We start from the raw sequence: 21,542 nt of genomic DNA on the forward strand, positions 1-21,542 counted from the left end.
ATGTGGTTGAATCTTAACTATCCACTGAATAAACAATAAATGCTAGCCTAGCCAGTGATGCTGTCATCATGTGAATTGCTCATTGAGAGCTGAACAGTTGCAATAGTCCAAATTGTTGCCTCCCTGCACTGTAATGGTTCTGTGATTTTTTTATGTATAATGTTAAGTTTTGTGGACTAGGCCAGACCACTGGAAACACACTCGAGCAAGCAGCTCAGACCGTAACTTTGCAGTTTATCTCAGTAAATGTACAGTGAAAATTACCCGGAGTAAGTTAGCAAGGCTGACTACTGGGTTTTAAAACAGACAAAAATGTATTCACAAAATTACACAATGAAGCACAAAGAACAGAATAAAGAACCCCTACAGAACTCAGTCTATCCAAATTTGACTTAATTATGCTATTCTGAATATATACAACAATCCCAATAAGCAAACCCCCTTAAAACATAGTTTAAAAGAAAGGAACAGATGCTTACAGGTTGAAGTTAGAAGAGCAGAAAGAGTTTAGCAAACTCTTTCCCCACAGCTCACTGTTGAACTCCTAAGTAGTTCTGGACTGTACTGAATTGCTAGGGAGCTGACCACTCCCCTTTCATTATACAGGTCACTTCTAAAACATGGCCACTTTGGCCTGAAATCTCATTTTTTACATATAAACAAAAGGCCTCTCAAAATCCTTTTCATCTGTGTACCAAATTAGTCTAATCAGAGCCTGACCCCTCTTTAAAAAATCAAAGACACATATCCTTGAGAAAAGGAGAAAGTGAGGTCTGCAGATGCTGGAGATCAGAGCTGAAAAAGTGTTGCTGGAAAAGCGCAGCAGGTCAGGCAGCATCCAAGGAACAGGAAATTCGACGTTTCGGGCATAAGCCCTTCTTCAGGAATGCCCGAAACGTCGAATTTCCTGTTCCTTGGATGCTGCCTGACCTGCGTTTTTCCAGCAACACTTTTTCAGCTCCTTGAGAAAAGGAACAACTTTTAGAAAAAGGCTTTGTGACAACACTATTTTTCTATATGTTCTAGAAATGTAGTATTTGTACTGAACATCTTCTTTTGTTTTTGTAGACCTGAAAATGCAGTGAAGATGGACAATCAACCTAAGAATGTGGCAGTTGGTCCTGGTGGCTACGTGGTGGTCATTTGCATTGAGCAGGTAATATTTTTTAATTACCTACTGTGGATATTATGTGACTTCACACCTGATATGTGTAATGGCATATTTTTTAAAGATTGATCAGATTTGCTTTAAGTGCTTGGAATTTATAGCATCTCATTGTACTTAAGTGGGAACTTTCATTTTTATTTCTAAGTATAAGACTGAAATTTTCAGCTTTTTTTTAAAGCTAAGTACACAATTTAATTATAATAGCAAAAAACAGTAGATGGAATGCAACTATGTTTTTGGCTACTGCACGATAAGATATAAAAAGTTGTACTAGTCCTCCTGGACCATAGGTCTGTGCTCTCATTAAACATGATTGGCGATTTAACCTGAAGGTCACTGCGCCTCAAGTGATTGGAGAGATTGAGAAAGAGGGAATTTCATGGTAACCTCAACATGTAGGAATTGAACAAATTCTTTTGGCCTCACTCTGCATAATAAACCAGCCATCAAAGTTTACCAACTGTCCCAAACCCACCCCACCCCAATCAGATGAAATATGCAATGTATCAAACTTTATTCTGTCTCCAGTTCAATGAGAAAAAGTGTATTTACCAGCTAATAGTTTCTATCATGTTAAATTATGTTCAAACAGTTATTTTCTGATTCTGATAATTGTCCAGTTGTGAGCAACAGCTTCTACAAGAAGGTTACTAACTATGCTCTTGCATACAGATTGTATTGCTAAAGGACAAGAAGAAGGTTTTTACGATTGAGAACCTTGATTACGAACCAGAATGTGTAGCAATTCATCCTGGAGGAGTTACTGTGGCAGTGGGAGGAAATGTAAGATGTCTTTTTATTTTTATAATGTTTAAGTGTACCATATTCAGAAAATATTTAATTAGAATTGGAGTGATATACTTTTAGTACTGTTAGTGATCAATCCAAACTCCCACAGAACATGTTAAGAAGATGGCCTAGAACCTAACCTTTTTTTAAATTATCTTCTAGGTAAATGTAAGGCATTCCAGATTCGATTTGGTCAAATCACTCCTCTTTAAGCAAAACGCTTTATTTGTACACTACAGTTAGGATACAGATAAAATGAAAATAAGTGACTTAACTATAACTGTCAAAATGCTTAACAAAATAATGTTCAACTAAGTTAATTAAGTTTAGTTAGTACAACTAACTTAACAAACCAGCATATAGTCCAACAGGTTTAATTGGAAGCACACTAGCTTTCGGAGCGACGCTCTTTCATCAGGTAATAGTGGAGGGCTTGATCCTAACACAGAATTTATAGCAAAAATTTATAGTGTGATGTAACATACTGTAATTTACATCACACTGTAAATTTTTGCTATCAATTCTGTGTTGCGATCGAGCCCCCCACTATCACCTGATGAAGGAGCGTTGTTCCGAAAGCTAGTGTGCTTCCAATTAAACCTGTTGGACTGTAACCTGGTGTTGTGATTTTTAACTTTGTACGCCCCAGTCCGACGCCGGCATCTCCAAATCATGACTACCAACTAACATTTCTAATATAATGATATCCCATAAACACACCCTTGGCAAAGGCAACTTCTGCAAAATGGGTTGTCTCACATGCAATTCTAGCAGCAGGCACAGGATGCCAACTTTTAGCTATAACAGAAGGAATAAGAGCTTCCACATCTAACTTCAAGACCCAAGCTACTGTGACAAGCTGAAACTAAAAATTCTGGCTCTGAGAGCTTGACTGCACCCATTCAGGCTGCTTCCATTGTTCCAACATTTAAAAAGTGAAAGGCCTCATTGGCTGTTTACTTTATTGGCTTTGGATAGACCGCCCTACATCTCTCTCTCCATTTTTCTCAGTTTAAAAAAAACTTGCAAAATACACGTTTTAAAGGCATAGTATCATCGCAGTACAGGTTCACAAGTTGCATCACTTGATGAAATTTAATTTTGAAGTTTGCATTTTAATTTTCAGTGATAGTTAACATTTATTAAAATATTAAGCTTATGGTTGTGAAGTAATTTAATTTGCTGCAATTTGCTTGCATGATCGAATTGATCTTTCAAAACTCTCAGCAAAATTGAAGCTAATCCTCAAGTTGAAATTTAATTGAACAGCCACACATAAAATGATTTTCACTTTTAAGTGTGCATCTGTTTCTGAAAGTACATAATACAAAAGAATGTAGTGAAATTTTCACGATGTAAAGGTTTGACATTTGGAAGTGCTACGTGGTATTATTGCTGCTAAATATCAAAGTTTGTTTTTCTCAATTTTAAACTTTGATTCATGTTTACCTTTATCATTAGGATTCCAAAGTGCATCTGTATTCTATTCAAGGTGCCACACTGCAAAAACACTCTGTTTTGTCTCCAAGCCATTTGGGACCGGTATCTGTTCTGTCTTATTCACCTGATGGTGGCAACCTTGCTGTTTCGTCTACAAATAAAGTCACAACAATATTTACAGTTGCAGATGACTACAAGGTAATCTTATTTCCTGTAATATGGTTAAAGGAGACTCTTCCCTTTTCAGATATAATGTGTGAACAGGATTTTGCTTAACACTTAGACTCAATTAAGTTCTGAATCTTATTGACTAGTTTTCTATGTGCAATCCAAAATTAGTTTAACATTTTTTCCTAGCTCCAGAATGGTCTACCTTAACCTTTTTTAGTATTTTTAAGATTACATTTTAAATGCTCATCCTCAACCAGACTGTTTGAGAAACCTTCGTACCCTGTTTGACCTCCAACTGAATTCTAAACTTCCTGTTTAACTCCAGGCCTGACACATTACTCACCTCTTTGCATAATGTAACAGCATTACCACTGAAATTCCATTCTCTCATTGGTGACTTGTTGATTTTTCCATTCTTCTCATTTTTGCAAAATATTCAATCTGCAAACTCAATTGTGCATTTCTCACTGTTTGTCTTCTATCTGCTCCATATTCTCATAACAGCATTCCTACACCTCTTCCCCCTTCCCATTGTCCACCCCAAACCCAACCTGATACATTCAGTTCTGTGAAGACATCTCTTTATTATGTTTTTAATTGTGTAGTAAAATAGAAAAAGATTAAAAACGAGGATTGTGGAAGGTTTGCTGCACTTTGGAAAAAGTGAGGTATTGAAACCCATTGTAAGTTGTATTGTTTTGTTCAAGCAGTAGGGGAAGCTCTTTGTAGATGGGCCATCACCAGTGAATGTATGCATAATGAGGTTTAGCAACAAATAGCTGATTTGGTTTGGGCTATTGTGAATGCCAAAGGTCTTCAGCCTGATGCATATTTTTGGTTTCTGAATGGCTTGTGCAGATGAACAATAGTGAGATTCACTCAGACCTTTGGAATGGGATGTGGAACCTAGTTTGCCTACCCCCACCCCACCTCCCTCTCTCTCTCTGCCCCACACCCCACCCCATGAAGATGTGAGACAATCGGAGGCCAAAGATCACAAACTTGAGGAACTTGGGGAAATGAACATATCATTGAGTCTTGAGCACTGGTGGTATTAAACTATTACTGTAGTGTGTTTTTACTCATCCATGCTGTTTTATATGTATGTGCGATGGTTTTTCAATGTGTAATGAAGTTTTATATTGACAGTTCATAGTTGTTATCTGCAATTAAATCTCTTTCTAATGAATACTGCTTTTGTTAAGTATAAAAGTCTGATCTGTGTTTTTAGTTAACATGGATCTACCCAACAGATAAATTGGGGACTTTACATTTTGGTGACATTTTTAAGATTAGTGGAACTTGATTTCCAGCCTACTGGCCAATTTGTACCTCACTTTAAAATCATTTGTCATTTAGCCCTAACTCTCTTTCCACCTTCAGCCTTGAATCCACACTTGTTCATTTTTTGACTGAGTCATTGAGATGTACAGCACAAAAACAGACCCTTTGGTCCAACTTGTCCATGCCAACCAGATATCCCAACCTTATTTAGTCCCAGCTGTCAGCACCCAGCCCATATCCCTCCAAACCCTTCCTATTCATATACCCATCCAGGTGACTTTTTAAATGTTGCAACTGTACCAGCTTCCACCACTTCCTCTGGCAGCTCATTCCATACAAGTGCCACCCTTTGCATGAATATGTTGCCCCTTGGGTCCCTTATTTTTCCCCTGTCACTCTAAACCTAGTTCTGGACTCCACCCTCCCCAGGGAAGAGACTTTGTCTATTTATCCTATCTACGTCCCTCATGATTTTATGAACCTCGATAAGGTCACCCCCCATCCTCCAGTGCTCCAGGGAAAACAGCCCTGGCCTATTCAGCCTCTCCCTATAGCTCAAATCTTCTAACCCTGGCAACATTCTTGTAAATCTTTTCTGAACCCTTTCAAGTTTCATAACATCCTTCTAATCGGAAGGAGACTAGAATTGCACGCAATATTCTAAAAGTGGCCTCAACAATGTACTGTACAGCTGTAACATGACCTCCCAACTCCTGTACTCTGACCGATAAAGGCAAGCGTACCAAACGCTGCCTTCACTATCCTATCTACCTGCAACTCCACTTTCAAGGAGCTATGAAACCTGCACTTTGTTCAGCAACACTCCCTAGGACCTTACCATTAAGCGTATAAGTCCTGCTAAGATTTGCTTTCCCAAAATGCAGCACCTTACATTTATCTGAATTAAACTCCATCTGCCATTTCTCAGCCCATTGGCCCATCTGGTCCAGATCCTGTTGTAATCTGAGGTAACACTCTTTGCTCTCCACTATACCTCCAATTTTGGTGTCATCTGCAAACTTACCAAATATACCTTTTATGCCCACATCCAATCTTCCACATATCCTTTCATTTCTTTTTTTCCTGCCAGAGTTATTGGCTCCTTCATCCTTGCAATTTAGAGTTTTCATCCTCCTTTCCACATGTTTAAAATCTTCCCCAAGCCAGTTATTTGATCACAAGTTACTCATCTTAACACTCTCTCGCTTTGGCTTAATGTCCATTCCATTATCCATTTTTAACTTTTTCTATCCTTCCTTCCTTTTTTGTTCAGAACAGACCTTGGGACATAACTTTGACCTGTATTTTTAATATTGAAGAAATCTTGATGAAGTAATTCCCAAAGAATCTAAATTGTACTTGGGCTTTCAATAATATTCAATATGATTGTTCACATTTTTGATCAACTCATCTCATGATTTAAAGTAGTGGAGGTTTTTTTCTCCCCAGCTGAAGTGAATCTTAAACCATAATTATTTAAGACCTTTGTAGCTCAACAGTACTTTATTTATTGTATGTGGAATGTAGTGTTTGCTGAAATCCAGATTGGGCTTATTTTTAGAAAGAAAGATATTTCCAAGAATAAACAGATGGTCGCCAAGGGAATCTGTTTCTGCCATACCTGTAACCTTAGGTTTCGTTCATGTTGTTTTACCACAAGTTGTTCAATACAGATGTAAAATTTTGTAAGCTAAGGCTAAAAAGAGAGATGAGGGGAGGCAGTGAAGTCTGCTCAGCGGCCCCATTCCTTTAAAAACAGTCTTTCTGAAATATGTGGTGTAGGTTAGGCTTAGTTGATACCTGCTGGGTAGCCTTGGTGAAGAAGAATCAAATGAATAATTTGAGGGTGGATAGCAATGGCACAACCATATTGTGATGGCCGTTTGCAAGACTAGGTTGAGGAATGAACATGGAGCAAAAAAAAACCTTTCCCAAATTTGGTTTCTGTTTAAAATCTTGTAGGAATGTCTGATAATGAAGATCTTAAGTAACGATTGCAGTGACTGATGCAACACTGTATTGCTGAGATCAAAGCAAATTAGATCTGCTTTGAATTCTCGAAGTCTTTTAAAAATTACTTCCTGTAGTTATGGGATCAGGTCAAAGGGACTTGGCTGTTCCCAAATTGAGACTATGCTGTAGGTTCAGACATTGTATTGGTTGATATTTTGCATCCCCAGTAGTTAAATATTTCATCATAAAATACAAAATAGACCATTCACCCATCGAGTATGCTGCAAGTCGAGCTGATCATCTACTTCATGCCGTTTTCTTGTACTGCCTCTATATCCTTTCTATCTAGTAATCTACTGGAAAGAGTTTTCTGCTGTTTTTAGTCATGTAAAAGTATTCAAGATTTGTGTAGATGGGGCTGTGTTGGAAGGAGATGAACTGTGTTTTAACAAAATTTGTGTTTTAATAGGAGGCAGAGAGCTACTACGGGCATCACGCTAAAGTTCTCTGTTCAGCATGGTCTCCAGACAATCAACATTTTGCAACTGGTGGGATGGATGGATTAGTCTTCGTCTGGACCCTGAAGGAAACTAATAAAACATTCAAACTATCAGGTATTTACAATTTGCTTTTAAGTGTGCCTTTTTAATGGTTGCGAGCTGTTTGAATTGAGTTTTACTAGGGCATAATGGATTTTAGTGTCTTAGGTTAACCCGATAGAAGTTGAGCTACTGACAGTTTGATAGTTGTCTTTTTCATGGGATGGGGGATTTCAAGACTGGAGACACTTTTTTTTTATGGTGAGAGATTTAAAAGAAGACATGAGGCAAATGTTTTTAAGAGTGTTTGCATGTGAAATGAACTTCCTGAGGAAGTGGTGGATCTCGGTACAATTACGATGTTTAAAAGACATTTGGATAAATACACGAATAGGAAAGGTTAGGAGGGCTATGGGTCAGAAGCAGGAAAGTAGGACTAGTTTAGTTTGGGATTATGCTCTGCATGGAGTAGTTGGACCGGAGGGTCTGTTTCCGTGCTGTCTGAGTCTAAGTGTTAATGCTATTTTATATTTTTCCCACCTATTGCGCCTCATTGATCATACTAAGAAAGGATGTAACATTGGCTGCATTCGTAACAATGATTTGAGCTCCAATTTGAAGAAAGCCTTTGATACAATCCTCAGTGTTTTGTTTCTGCTTCTATCTCCGACCATCATTCTGGCCTCTGAGCAAGTGCATATTGATACTATAAGTGATCGTAGTGATGAACTGGGATGAGACTTTCAGAACTTACCATTCAAGATATTACGATGATCAACTAAGCAACATCTGATCAGTCTTAGCTATGCTCAAATGATTGTATTACCTTGATGACAAAGGACCTTATTTATGTAAAATATTTGAAATGGTTAACTGTTGACTAACTAAGCATTTAAGCTTAAGGTTATTCTTTTTTAAGTAAAGTAGATATTCTGTGCTGTGCAGGATCAAATGCATTTTCCCACCACAAAGAACACCTGTAAAATATGAATTTTCACAGGGGATTGCTGGTTCATTGGCAGAAAAACAAGATTTTGAAGGAAATACATATCCTCAATTTTTACAAAACAAGACTTTGCATTGTTGTGTACTTAGACTAACATTGGCAGATGCCGTAATACCCAAAGCTGGTGGCAAACACTTCTGCTACTCCTACAGGTCACAGCACCAACTAAAGCTTTCCCCAGTTAGTGGAAGGCAATTTAAATGACTTAACTATATCAATGTTTAAATTTTAAAATATCCGTTGATGACTTCAATAAACATAATTGGTTTATTATCCAAACAAAGTTTCACAAAAGATGCAATAATTGACTAACACTTATAGGGCGGTAATATGGAAGCCTTAACATTATTTCTTCCCAAATAAGGAGAAAGTGAAGACTGCAGATGCTGGAAATCAGAGTCAAAAGTGTGGTGCTGTAAAAGCCAGCAGTTCAGGCAGCATCCAAGGAGCAGAAGAGTTGACATTTCAAGCATAAGCTCTTCATCAGCAATGTCTTCGTTCCTGATGAAGTGCTTATACTCGAAGCATCGACTGTCCTTCTCGGATGCTGCCTGACCTGTGCTTTTCCAGCACCACACTTGTAACCCAGTGCATGCACACTCTTCAGGAAAAGAAAAAACATTGCATTTAGGTTTGCTCGCTGAGCTGGAAGGTTCATTTCCAGACGTTTCGTCACCCTATTAAATAACATCTTCAGTGGGCCTCCGGGCTTTGCCAGGTGGTCCACTGAAGATGTTACCTAGTATGCTGTCGAAACGTCTGAAAATGAACCTTCCATCTCAGCGAGCAAACCTACATCCAGAACTTAATCTGAGCTACAAATCGTCTCAAACCTCGCTAAAGAAATTTCTCTCCACAGAGGTTCACGTTATTAAAAGTAAAAATTGGCCATTGTGTTTATTCTTGCTTTGTCCTAGCACAAGTTGGTAACTATACACTGTTGTGTCTGAAGTCTTTACAGACCCAGCTTGCTTAGGAAGTACAACATTGAAAAGTTATTTCAATGTACAGAGAAATAGGAATAAATAAGTTTTTCACCCTGAACTCAACAAGAGTTCTCTTCAGAAAGATCATAGATTATCTGGGCAGCCTTTCCTAACCAACTGCTTGCTTCTCCCCAACAAATAGATGTGAAAGTACTGCACTGTTCAAACAGACATCCTTGTGTGATCTACAACAGGCCAAATGGATGTTAGTAATTGCATTATTTCTAAAAAGTCTTGTTTATATTAAAATAAAAAAAGCAATGCCTTTCATCGACCACTTTTGAAAGAACTGTTCCTAGTATTCCCATAAAACAAGAAAGAAGTCTATTTTTCCAAGCTCTATCCTTCTTCAGACCTCTAAGAAAAATTAAACATGAAGCATTTTTGTAACAATGTTCACATGAAAAAGTTTGTTAAACTCAAAATAGTGGAGATTGAAAGAAAATCTTGATTATACATATCATTTTAACTGAAAGATAGACAGCAGGGCCCTGGTTCAATTCCTGTCATGGCAGACAGTAGAATTTGAATTCAGTAAATATCTCGAGTCTAATGATGACCATGAAATATAGTCAATTGTTACAAAACCCTTCTGGGTCTCTAAGGCCTTTTTTAACTGCCATCCTTACCTGGTCTGATCTACATGTGACTCCAGACCCACAGCAATGTGGTTGATATTTGACTGCCCTCTGGACAGGTAGGGATGGGCAATAAATGTTGACTTAGCTAGTGACACCCACATCACATCAATGAAGTTAAAATAAAACAATTAGTCCTTACTTCTAGTGTAATTTATTTTTAGCAACCATTCATTATGTCTGAAGTTTTATAGTCTGATCACTTATGTTTGAGTTAATGATTAGGGTTTAGAAAAGAAAACATGTATCTGTATTGAAAATTATGCTAAAATAGGACCAAGACCTGTGAATGTAACATTTTTATTCAAGACGCTGAGAAGGTTAAACCTTATCACATCAGTGGAAAGTGAGGGCTGCAAATGCTGGATGCTGTGCTTTTCCAGCAACACATTTTCAGTGTTTATCACATCAGTGCCAGAGTAGTAAAAAGGATCAGAGAACTTTAAATGAATTATGCTCAAACCATTTGCTTGAGTTGTGCAGACGTCCATTCTGCATCACCTTTTCTTGAATTGGACTCTGCTTATGCAGCTGCCTAAGCCTTCGCTCTAATTTTGAAACATTCTTCAAACTTCTTTCATATTTGTATGGCTACATGTAGACCTTAAAAGATTTGCATTTGGAAGTTATTTTAATATATCAAAATTCTGCACCAATAAAACTATTAAATGATTCAATATTTTTATTCACTTGCAGTAACTTTAAATCAGGTCATGCTTATGTGGGGAAGTTGTTGGGGATGATGAGAGTTGCAGTAAAATTTAAGGGTCACCCTTCTAAGACAAAGATACAGAGAAATTGTTTTTGAAGCTGATGAGAACTTTAGAACTATGCCTTAGAAGGCATGGGAATAGAGAGTCATTGAATATTTTTAAGGTGAAAGTAGATAGATTTGTTTTTGGTTAGGCAAGGGATCCAAAGGTTATTGGTAGATGGGAATTTAGAACCCAAACCGATCAGCCATGATCATACTAAAGGGCAGAGCAGGCTTGAGGGACCAAATGGTCATCTTTATGCTCCTAATTATATTCTTGGCTTTAACGGGATGCCCTTTTATTAAAAGTTTTCATTTTTTGATAAACTGATTTGAATATAGTCAAATATTTTAGATAGTAAAGGACTGCTATTTTGTCTGTTCCCCGATTATTGCGTTTTGTAACTGTAGATATTTTTGCAGAAGCTTGAATTACAAATAAACAGTTCATTCATTTCAAGTGCATTTTGAGTGGAAACCATCCTTTATCTAATGGTACCTGGTGATACCCTCAGACAGTTAGTAGCATTATGCCAACATGTACATTTTGACCATTTGTCAGATGATCAGTGACCTTTTCTAAATTCAGCTCCATCATGGAGTTATACTAGTAATGTTAATAAAGCAATTGTTAAATTCGCACATACTGAAGTAGGACTAGAAATTTCTGGATAGTAATGAGGATTATTACAATGGTGCATAATTGATGCTTTCTTACAAGGCTGTCTAATATTGTGTAAACTTAAGTATAACCTTTTTTTCCTTAGACTGTCATCGGTTGTATCACCTAAGCGGCATCGCTTGGCTGGATGAACATACCCTGGTGACAACATCCCATGATGCTAGTGTGAAGCAGTGGACCATCACTTACAACTGAACGAGAATTGCTGTTTTTGGGGAGGGCATGTAGGATTTCAGGGACTAGGGTGCTGCTGTAGAAGATTAGCATTGAGCAGAAAATTTCTTTATTGCCCATTGGGCCCCATATCACAATCCTAGTTCACCTTGAGTGTTCATATCGAAGATACTGTGTTTGGAAAGCTTTAGCAGAAAATAAATTGCACGTGAAAAGCACTTGTTAACCTAATCTCTGGAGCTTTACCCTTGTTTGTTCAACATTCCAGAGGCAACAGCCTTATTTCAATTCATATAAAGCCCCATATGCAGTTTTTTTTTGTTTAAGTCCAGATATATGAAGTTGTGTTGAGTTGAATCAAGAGACACTCAGCTACAGCTACAGAATATTTCTGTACAGTAACAAAAATTCTTAATTGTGATCTGAATTGATGTAAGTGCAGCTACTGTATATTGTACATGTTATTACTTTGCTTTAGAAATCTGTACTGCACAATTCTTGCCTCCAGTTTTCTCCAGATGATCAAAAAAACCTAATAAATTTTTAATGCTATAAACCTTAAGCTATGCGTAATCAATTTGTAAGTGTAGTCTACAGTTTTTATTCCGTAGGTCCAATTGATAAACGATGAATCAAGTGAGTGCAAGATGAGATTGTTCAAGTCAGGGATCAATTTTGTTGTCCCTTGAGGGCGGCTTGTGAGATTTTCTTGAAGGCTATTTTTGATTCTTGCTAGCTTTATTAAATGGTGCATCGTGCTGTAACATTGCTGTCCAACATTTTTATGTTGAATTTTTTTTTTCAGGTTTTCTCCTTCAGAAAGAAAGCGCAGTTGCCAAACATTGTATAACAAAAATGTATTAAATCTTTTAACTTGAAAGCCAAAATTAGATGTTTTGTTAATTTTATTTTAAATAAATCTTTCGCACACTGACACATGTTGACCTCTACCCAATTCCCTTTCTCCTTCCCTTTTGGTTGGCGTGGAATTCATTGTTGAAAATGTGTTGCCTGAAGAAGGGCTCATGCCCGAAACAGCGATTCTCCTTCTCCTTGGATGCTGCCTGACCTGCTGCGCTTTTCCAGCAACACATTTTCAGCTCTGATCTCCAGCATCTGCAGTCCTCACTTTCTCCATGGAATTCATTGTTACAACATTCCAACCACCTCCACTCTGAACCTAGGGCCCAGCGCAGTATTAGGTGGTATGTCAAAAAAAACCTGGTATCTTTCATACTTGATGGACAAATTAATGTTGGTCATGTACAAGTTCAAATTTAGAGCAAAGCATTATTTGAGTGTTCAGGCTTAAGATCATATTTAAAGCTGCAGTCCAAAAGAGTCATGAAAGCAGAGTTGTTGTCATCTCATGGATGGAACTACATCTAGTTCGATTATAGCAAAGTCTTGCATATTCAATACGCATTCTTTTAAGGTGACTCATGCTAATATGTCAAACGTAGGAAACAAATCAGTGCAATCATACCCTTCAGGTCTTGAGAATAAAATCAAAGCAGCATTAGTTCAAAAGGTGGGAAGACAGCCTGCAGCACCACGGGTCAATTTTCCCCAACAACAACCTGATGGGCTAAAACACAAGCTCAATTTACACCAACTCCTTTTCTTACACAGCAGAAACTCTAAGCCTAGCACAAACTGTACCTTTCCACCCAGATGAAGCTCGGTGCCCATCCCTAATGGATACTCACTGTGCTCAAGCTTGCTTTATCACAGCTTCCCCTGGAGTCTGCTCAATCCTTATTTAAACACTGCTTCGTGCTGAAGCATTGGCTAAAATAACTTCTCCAGTCATCCATTCCCTTCCTCCTGCCCTTGTTCTTCTAATCATAGATTTTCTCTTCTGCTCTTGTAATCACAAATTCCTTTTGCCCTGCTCATGCTGTTGAAGATCAAATCTATAATTGGAGAAGAAGCTCCTCTCCTGTGCCGAGATGTTGGTCTTTACTAATTGGCCACTCCGATAATGGAATTTTCCCAAGTGTTTTGGGGATTTGGAGGCAAATTAGTTTGCTGCCTCTGTTTTGAGTGTTGATACAGTTTTTGAACGCAATACTTGTGTGGAACAAAAAGTTCAGTTCATTTTGATTTCTGGCAGCAAAAAAATTATTAATACACTCCAATAAGGGAAGAAACGGGTGGCTTTTTAAACTTAGTTGAGCCTAGAAAAATTGGCATTGAGAGCATCCTTTTGGACATAAGGGAAGAGATGAGGGCCTAGTGTTATTCCAGAGTATTGTTCTGGGGACCTTGGTTCAAATCCTGTCATAGCAGATGGTGGAATTCAATTTTTTTAAAATCTGGAATTAAGAGTCTAATTTATTACCAAAAATCCATTGTATTTCTGTCAGAAAAACCAATCTGATCCTTTAGGGAAGGAAATCTGCCATCCTTATCTGGTCTGGCCGACATGCGACACAAAATCCACAGCAATGTGGTTGACTCTTAATTGTCCTCATCCTGTGAATGAATTTTAATTAATTATTTGTATGTGGGTTTTTTTAAAAACATTTCGTGCGCATATTTACATATACATATATATACAACGATAGGTAAATATTAGAATTAATTGATTACATCTTCTGCTAAACTGGTTATGGCTGAGGGGAGAAAATGATATTTGTGGGCATATTGTGAGGGCTTGAGCCAAATGGGGGCTGAACAGAGGTTAATGCCAGTTCAACATTATTATAATAAGCTTTGCATAACAAGATTTTGATCATATTTCCTTCTATCAGATCTTGTGGCCTGATATCATTACATATTTCCTTAAAATGACGCTCAAGATATTGTTAGATTCATAATTATTGGATGTCTCTCGGGGAACGATGACTGTTTTCCGTGAATGTGAAGATAGCTGATGAGGCTAATTCAGAATCTGTGGACACTACAGCGCATATTACATTTGTTGTGGAATATTTACTTGCATATATCAGGATTTAGCTTGTTCTTTTCATTCTTTCATTTTAAACACTATAAGACGTAGGAACAGCAGTGTTATTCAGCTCCATTGAGTCAGCCCTGACACACTATCACGGTTGACCTGATAGTCATCAACTCCACTTACCTAACTTACCCTCAGAATCCTTGACTCTCTCCCTCACTAAAAACCTGTTTCTCTCATCCTTGAATATATTTTGATTGAGCTTTGATGGCTTTCTATAGTAAATCATTCCACAGATCACAATCCCAAGAAAAATAAATTCCTCTTGTGTGTCTATCTAAAATGGGTGACCCCTTGCTCTAAGATTATGGCTGCTGGTCTTAGGTTCTCCCCCAAGGGCAAAGAAGCTTTCCAAACTACCCTGTCAAGTCCTGTAAGAATCTCATATGTTTCAATATGGTCACCTCTCATTCGTCTAATGAGAACAAGCTCAACCTCTCAAAGAAAATTCTTTCTCTTTCCCCCCCCAACCCCATCCCCTTTCTCTTCTCTTTCTCGATTCCCCCTTCTTTCTCTCTCAGATCCGCCCCCCCCCCTCCACCCCACCCCCCCCAAATACCTGGGATCAGCCACATGAAGCTTCTCTGGTGCCAGTGTATATTTCCTTAGATAACAGAACCAAAACTTACTGTATTCCAGTTGTTTGATTTGTGCCTTGTATATTTTTCCATATACTGAGATCTATAAAGGTTAGTCATCACTAGGAAGCCAGAGGAAACACCACAAGCCTTTCTAAATGAATGCAATATCTCCACCATCAGGGGGCATATTGCTTGTCCTAAAGTGTGCAAACTAGCTAAGCAGCATCTGTGAATGTATAAAAAACCCTTGAGCATCACCAAGTAGAACACATGGATGTCCAATACAAGTAGCAGGAAGAGTGTGCAGAATCCAGAGCATCACAGTGACCTGCCTCACCAAACACCATGGGGAAAAATCTGTGGCTCCAGGATTGGATTCTTCAACACAATGGAACACCACTCATGCTCTCCTACCACGGAGTGGAAGCAAATCATCCTCGACTCTCCGGAATTGCTAATGAAGAAGTATCCTTTTAACAAGACCTCCCCACTTTTATCCTTCATTCCCTTTGAAATAAAGGATACCATTCCATTTATCTTACCTTTTACTTATTAAACTTGGATGCTAGTTTTTTTGTGTTTCTTGCATGAGGCCTGTCAAATCCCTTTGTGTGATTGCTTTCTGCAGTGTTTCCCCATATAAACAATATTCAACTTTCATTCCTCCTGTCAATATGCATAACCATACATGCATCTGACATGTATGCATCCTATATCCCTGCAGTTTTACATTTCCTAACTAATTTCCAAAACACGTCAATTCTATGCTCTTCCATTTTCGGTAAGAAAAAAAAAGTGCATTTCAAGAATTGGCTGCATAATTTTGACTGAAGGCAGAACTTTCTGATGTAACAACTCTGGGTTTTGCAGAAATTATTTGCATATCTGAATACAACAAAATAAATTGCTTTGTGCCAGAACATCTGTGATCCAAGCAATACGTTCTGGTGGGATGAAATAATGGAACAGTGTTCTAATTAGACATATCAATTAAACCTGGAGACAATGAATCATCTTGAAATTTTGTGAAAATGAGACATCATCAATCCTTGATATTCTTCAAACAATTTCATTGCTAGTATTGTGTCAACTATTCCAATAAGATATGGTACAGGTATCACCAATTATTTATGATTCCTGATGTGATGTTCCAACCTGTAAAGCTCCCAGGTGAGGTGAGAGGTACTGACTACCCTCCTTTATTCACCCAGCACATCGGTTGATTGCAACAAGGTTTTCTTGTGGATTAATCATTCAGCACATCTGCAGATGGATTACTAATGATAAGAGGCCAAAAGGATGAAAGTTATAATTTTAAAAACTCACTTACAAATCAATTGAATTACACAGAAGGTGACCAATGTTTTGGTGCAATTCATCAAAAGTTAATTAAGACAAATGAGAAAAGGATGATATCTGTAGCATGCGAACAGGTTAAAATCTTCCTGAATCTAAGTGTTCAGGAAGTTTCTGTACAACAATCACATTGCAAAGCCAACTGATAAGTAATTAAATAAGTCTTCAACATACAAGAAATCAGACTAGACTTTCCCTAATGTCTTTCTTGATGTACAAATACCACAACATCCAGGTTCACTAATGTTAACTATACCTTCTGTCATAGAGTCATAGAGATGTACAGCACGGAAACAGACCCTTTGATCCAACCCATCCACGCCGACCCGATATCCCAACTCAATCTAGTCGCACCTGCCAGCACCTGGCCCATATTCCTCCAAACCCTTCCTACTCATATACCCATCCAAATGCCTCTTAAATGTTGCAACTGTACCAGCCTCCACCATTCTTCTGGCAGCTCAATCAATACATGTACCCTATGTGAAAATGTTGCCCCTTAGATCTCTTTTATATTTTTCCCCTCTCACCCTAAACCTAGGCCCCCTAGTTCTGGACTCACCAACTCTAGGGAAAGGACTTTGGACTATTTATCCTATCCATGGCCCTCATGAGTTTGTAAACCTCTATGAGGTCACCCCTCAACCTCAGATGCTCCAAGGAAAACAGACTCAGCCTGTACAGCCTCTCCCTGTAGCTCAAATTCTCCAATCCTGGCAACAACCTTGTAAATCTTTTCTGAACCCTTTCAAGTTTCACAACATCTTACCAATAGGAAAGAGATCAGAATTGCACGCAATATTCCAACAGTGGCCTAACCAATGTCCTGTACAGCTGCAACATGGCCTCCCAACTCTTGTACTCAATACACTGACCAATAAAAGAAAGCATACCAAACACCTTCTTCACTATCCTATTTACCTGCGACTCCACTTTCAAGGAGCTATGAACCTGCACTCCAAGTTCTCTTTGTTCAGCAACACTCCCTAGGACCTTACCATTAAGTGTATAAGTCCTGTTAAGATTTGCTTTCCCTAAATGCAGCACCTCACATTTATCTGAATTAAACTCCATCTGCACATCTGGTCAAGATGTATTGTAATCTGAGGTAACCTTCTTCACTATCCACTACACCTCCAATTTTGGTGTCATCTGCAAACTTACTAAGTGTACCTCTTATGCTCGCATCCAAATCATTTATGTAAATGACAAAAAGTAGAGGGCCCAGCACCGATCCTTGTGGCACTCCACTGGTCACAGGCCTCCAGTCTGAAAAACAACCCTCCACCACCACCCTCTGTCTTCTACCTTTGAGCCAGTTCTGTATCCAAATGGCTAGTTCTCTCAGTATTCCATGAGATCTAATCTTGATAACCAGTCACCCACAGGGAGCCTTGTCGAATGCCTTACTGAAGTCCATATAGATCACATCTACCGCTCTGCCCTCATCAATCTTCTTTGTTACTTCTTCAAAACATCAATCAAGTTTGTGAGACATGATTTCCCACGCACAAAGCCATGTTGACTATCCCGAAGCAGTCCTTGCCTTTCCAAATAATGTACATCCTGTCCCTCAAAATTCCCACCAACAACTTGCCCACCATCGAGGTCAGGCTCACTGGTCTATAGTTCCCTGGCTTGTCCTTACCACCCTTCTTAAACAGTGGCACCACGTTAGCCAACCTCCAGTCTTCCGGCACCTCATCTGTAACTATTGATGATACAAATATCTCAGCAAGAGGCCCAGCAATCACTTCTCTAGCTTCCCACAGAGTTCTCGGGTACACCTGATCAGTCCTGGGGATTTATCCACCTTTGCGCATTTCAAGACGTCCAGCACTTCCTCCTCTGTAATATGGACATTTTGCAAGGTGTCACCATCTATTTACCTACATTCTATATCTTCCATATCATTTTCCACAATAAATACTGATGCAAAATACTCGTTTAGTATCTCTCCCATTTTCTGTGGCTCAACACAAAGGCCACTTTACTGATCTTTCAGGGGCCCTATTCTCTCCCTAGTTACCCTTTTGTCCTTAATGTACTTGTAAAAACCCTTTGGATTCTCCTTAATTCTATTTGCCAAAGCTATCTTATGTTCCACTTTTGCCCTCCTGATTTCCCTCTTAAATATACTCCTACTGCCTTTATACTTTTCTAAGGATTCACTCGATCTATTCTGTCTATACCTGACATATGCTTCCTTCTTTCTCTTAACCAAACCCTCAATTTCTTTCGTCATCCAGCATTCACTATACCTACTAGCCTTCCCTTTCGTCCTAACAGGAATATACTTTCTCTGGATTCTCCTTATCTCATTCCCGAAGGATTCCCATTTTCCAGCCATACCTTTATCTGTGAACATCTGCCTCCAATCAGCTTCCGAAAGTTCTTGCCTAATTCCGTCAAAATTAGCCTTTCTCCAATTTAGAACTTCAACTTTTAGATCTGGTCTATCCTTTTCCATCACTATTTTAAATCTAATGGAATTATGGTGCTGGCCCCAAAGTGCTCCCCCACTGACACCTCAGTCACCTGCCCTGCCTTATTTCCCAAGAGTAGGTCAAGTTTTGCACCTTCTCTAGTAGGTACATCTACATACTGAATCAGAAAATGTCCTTGTACACACTTAACAAATTCCTCTCCATCTAAACCCTTAACACTATGGCAGTCCCAGTCTATGGCAGGTAAGTTAAAATCCCCTATCATAACCACCGTATTATTCTTACAGATAGCTGAGATCTCCTTACAAATTTGTTTTTCAATTTCCCTCTGAATATTAGGGGGTCTATAATACAATCCTAATAAGGTGATCATCCCTATCTTATTTCTCAGTTCCACCCAAATAACTTCCATGGATGTATTTCCTGGAATATCCTCCCTCAGCACAGCTGTAATGTTATCCCTTATCAAAAATGCCACTCCCCCTCCTCTCTTGCCTCCCTTTCTATACTTCCTGTAGCATTTGAATCCTGGAACATTAAGCTGCCCGTCCTGCCCATCCCTGAGCCATGTTTCTTCAATTGCTATGATATCCCAGTCCCATGTTTTTAACCATGCCCTGAGTTCATCTGCCTTTCCCGTTTGGCCCCTTGCATTGAAGTAAATGCAGTTTAATTTATTAGTCTTACCTTGTCCCTGCCTGCCCTGACTGTTTGACTCTCTTCTGTTCTCAACTGTACCAGTCTCAGATTGATCTCTTTCCTCACTATCTCCCTGTGGCCCACCCCCCACCTTACTAGTTTAAATCCTCCCGAGCAAATTTAGGTGCACTCTGTCCTTCTTGTACAGGTCACTTCTACCTCAAAAGAGATTACGATGATCCAAAAATATGAATCCTTCTCCCATACACCAGCTCCTCAGCCATGCATTCATCTGCTCTATCCTCCTATTCCTGCCCTCACTAGCTTGTAGAACTGGGAGTAATCCAGATATTACTACTTTTGAGGACCTCCTTTTTTAAATTTCTGCCTAACTGTCTGTAATCTCCCTTCAGAATCTCAACCTTTTCCCTTCCTATATCATTGGTTCCAATGTGGACAATGACCTCTTGCTGGCCCCTCTCCCCCTTGAGAACATTCTGCACACTCTCTGAGACATCCTTGATCCTGGCATCAGGGTAGCAACACACTATTCTGATTTTTGTCTGCTGGCCACAGAAACATCTATCTACCTCAGAATAGACTATCCCCTAACACAACTGATCTCTTGGAACCCAACGTGCCCTTCATTGCATTAGAGTCAGTCTCAATACCAGAAACTTGGCTGTTCATGCTATGTTCCCCTGAGAATCCATCACCCCCTATATTTTCAAAACAGCATACTTATTTGAAATGGGTATAGCCACAGAATACATCTGCATTAGGTACCTACCTCTCTTACCTTTCCTAGAGTTAACCCATTTATGTGACTGTGTCTGAGACTTTCCCCCCTTCCTTTAACTGTCATCCATCACATCCTGTTGCTGTTGCAAATTCCTCATTGCTTCTAACTGTCTGTCCAACAGTTCCATTCGATCTGATAAGATTCGCAACCAACAGCATTTATTGCAGATATAATCCACAGTAACCGATAAAATCTCTTTAATCTTCCACATCTGATAAGAAGCACATATCAGAGTATTAAGTACAGGAGTTGGGAGGTCATGTTGCGGCTGTACAGGACATTGGTTGGGCCACTATTGGAATATTGTGTGTAATTCCTATCGGAAAGATTATGAAACTTGCAAGGGTTCAAAAAAAATTTACAAGGATGTTGCCAGGGTTGAAAAAATTGAGGTATGGGGAGAGTTGGGCAACTTTTTCACAGAGGGTGGTACATGTATGAAATGAGCTACCAGAGAAAGTGGTAGAGGCTGGTATAATTGCAACATTTAAAAGGCATTTGTATGGGTATATGAATAGAAAGGGTTTGGAGGGAAATGGGCCAGTTGCTGGCAGGTGGGACTAGATTGGGTTGGGATATCTGGTTGGCATGGATAGGTTGGACCGAAGGGTCTGTTTCCATACTGTACATCTCTGTGACTCTATGACTCCACTAAAGGCCATTTTTGATCCTTCACAATCTGCAGAACCAGAAAATAACACCGTCTTATTCCTCTACAAACACTTCCCTAGGTTAGATTAATAGTTACGGCTTATATTTTAAGTTTAATCAAGAGACATATTTCAAAAGACATATAATCAAGAATGAACCCACTCTACTCACTACTGTAGAATTTCCATGGGCCACTTAAAACAATTAACTTATCTGATTCTGTACTTTGAACTTCGCCCAAACAGTTCCTCTTAGACCAGTTGTGAAATTCACTGTTGGTTAATTTTCCCAGATGCACACTGATGTCCAGCAATACATGAATTCAAACAGCAAAGGCAGTGCTGTGCAGGTTCACTTTGGTGTCAGTTTCTTTCTCTCCCTCTCTCCTGCACTGACTTCACCATGTGCTTCCTTTGACTGTTCTTCTCCCTTTTAAAACTGCTGTTGGTTTGACATTTTTTTCCCAAAGTTCCAAAACAATGCAACAGCATATAAAACAGTAATTGCTGATCCCAGAATT

At 38.9% G+C, this 21,542-nt stretch overlaps 1 protein-coding gene across 1 annotated transcript in view; it reads left to right on the plus strand.

Moving 5' to 3' along the window:
* Positions 1-12,464, plus strand: part of wdr1 (WD repeat domain 1) — a 54,779-nt gene extending 42,315 nt beyond the window's left edge. The window contains exons 11-15 of the mRNA XM_060825460.1: positions 1,069-1,156; positions 1,841-1,951; positions 3,419-3,595; positions 7,275-7,419; positions 11,496-12,464. Coding sequence (XP_060681443.1) covers positions 1,069-1,156; positions 1,841-1,951; positions 3,419-3,595; positions 7,275-7,419; positions 11,496-11,605 — 631 coding nt within the window. The 3' untranslated portion in view covers positions 11,606-12,464. The remainder of the gene's footprint in view (positions 1-1,068; positions 1,157-1,840; positions 1,952-3,418; positions 3,596-7,274; positions 7,420-11,495) is intronic.
* Positions 12,465-21,542: the final 9,078 nt, after the last annotated feature.

Source organism: Hemiscyllium ocellatum, chromosome 1 (assembly GCF_020745735.1).
Source record: "Hemiscyllium ocellatum isolate sHemOce1 chromosome 1, sHemOce1.pat.X.cur, whole genome shotgun sequence".
Classification (NCBI taxonomy): Eukaryota; Metazoa; Chordata; class Chondrichthyes; order Orectolobiformes; family Hemiscylliidae; genus Hemiscyllium; species Hemiscyllium ocellatum.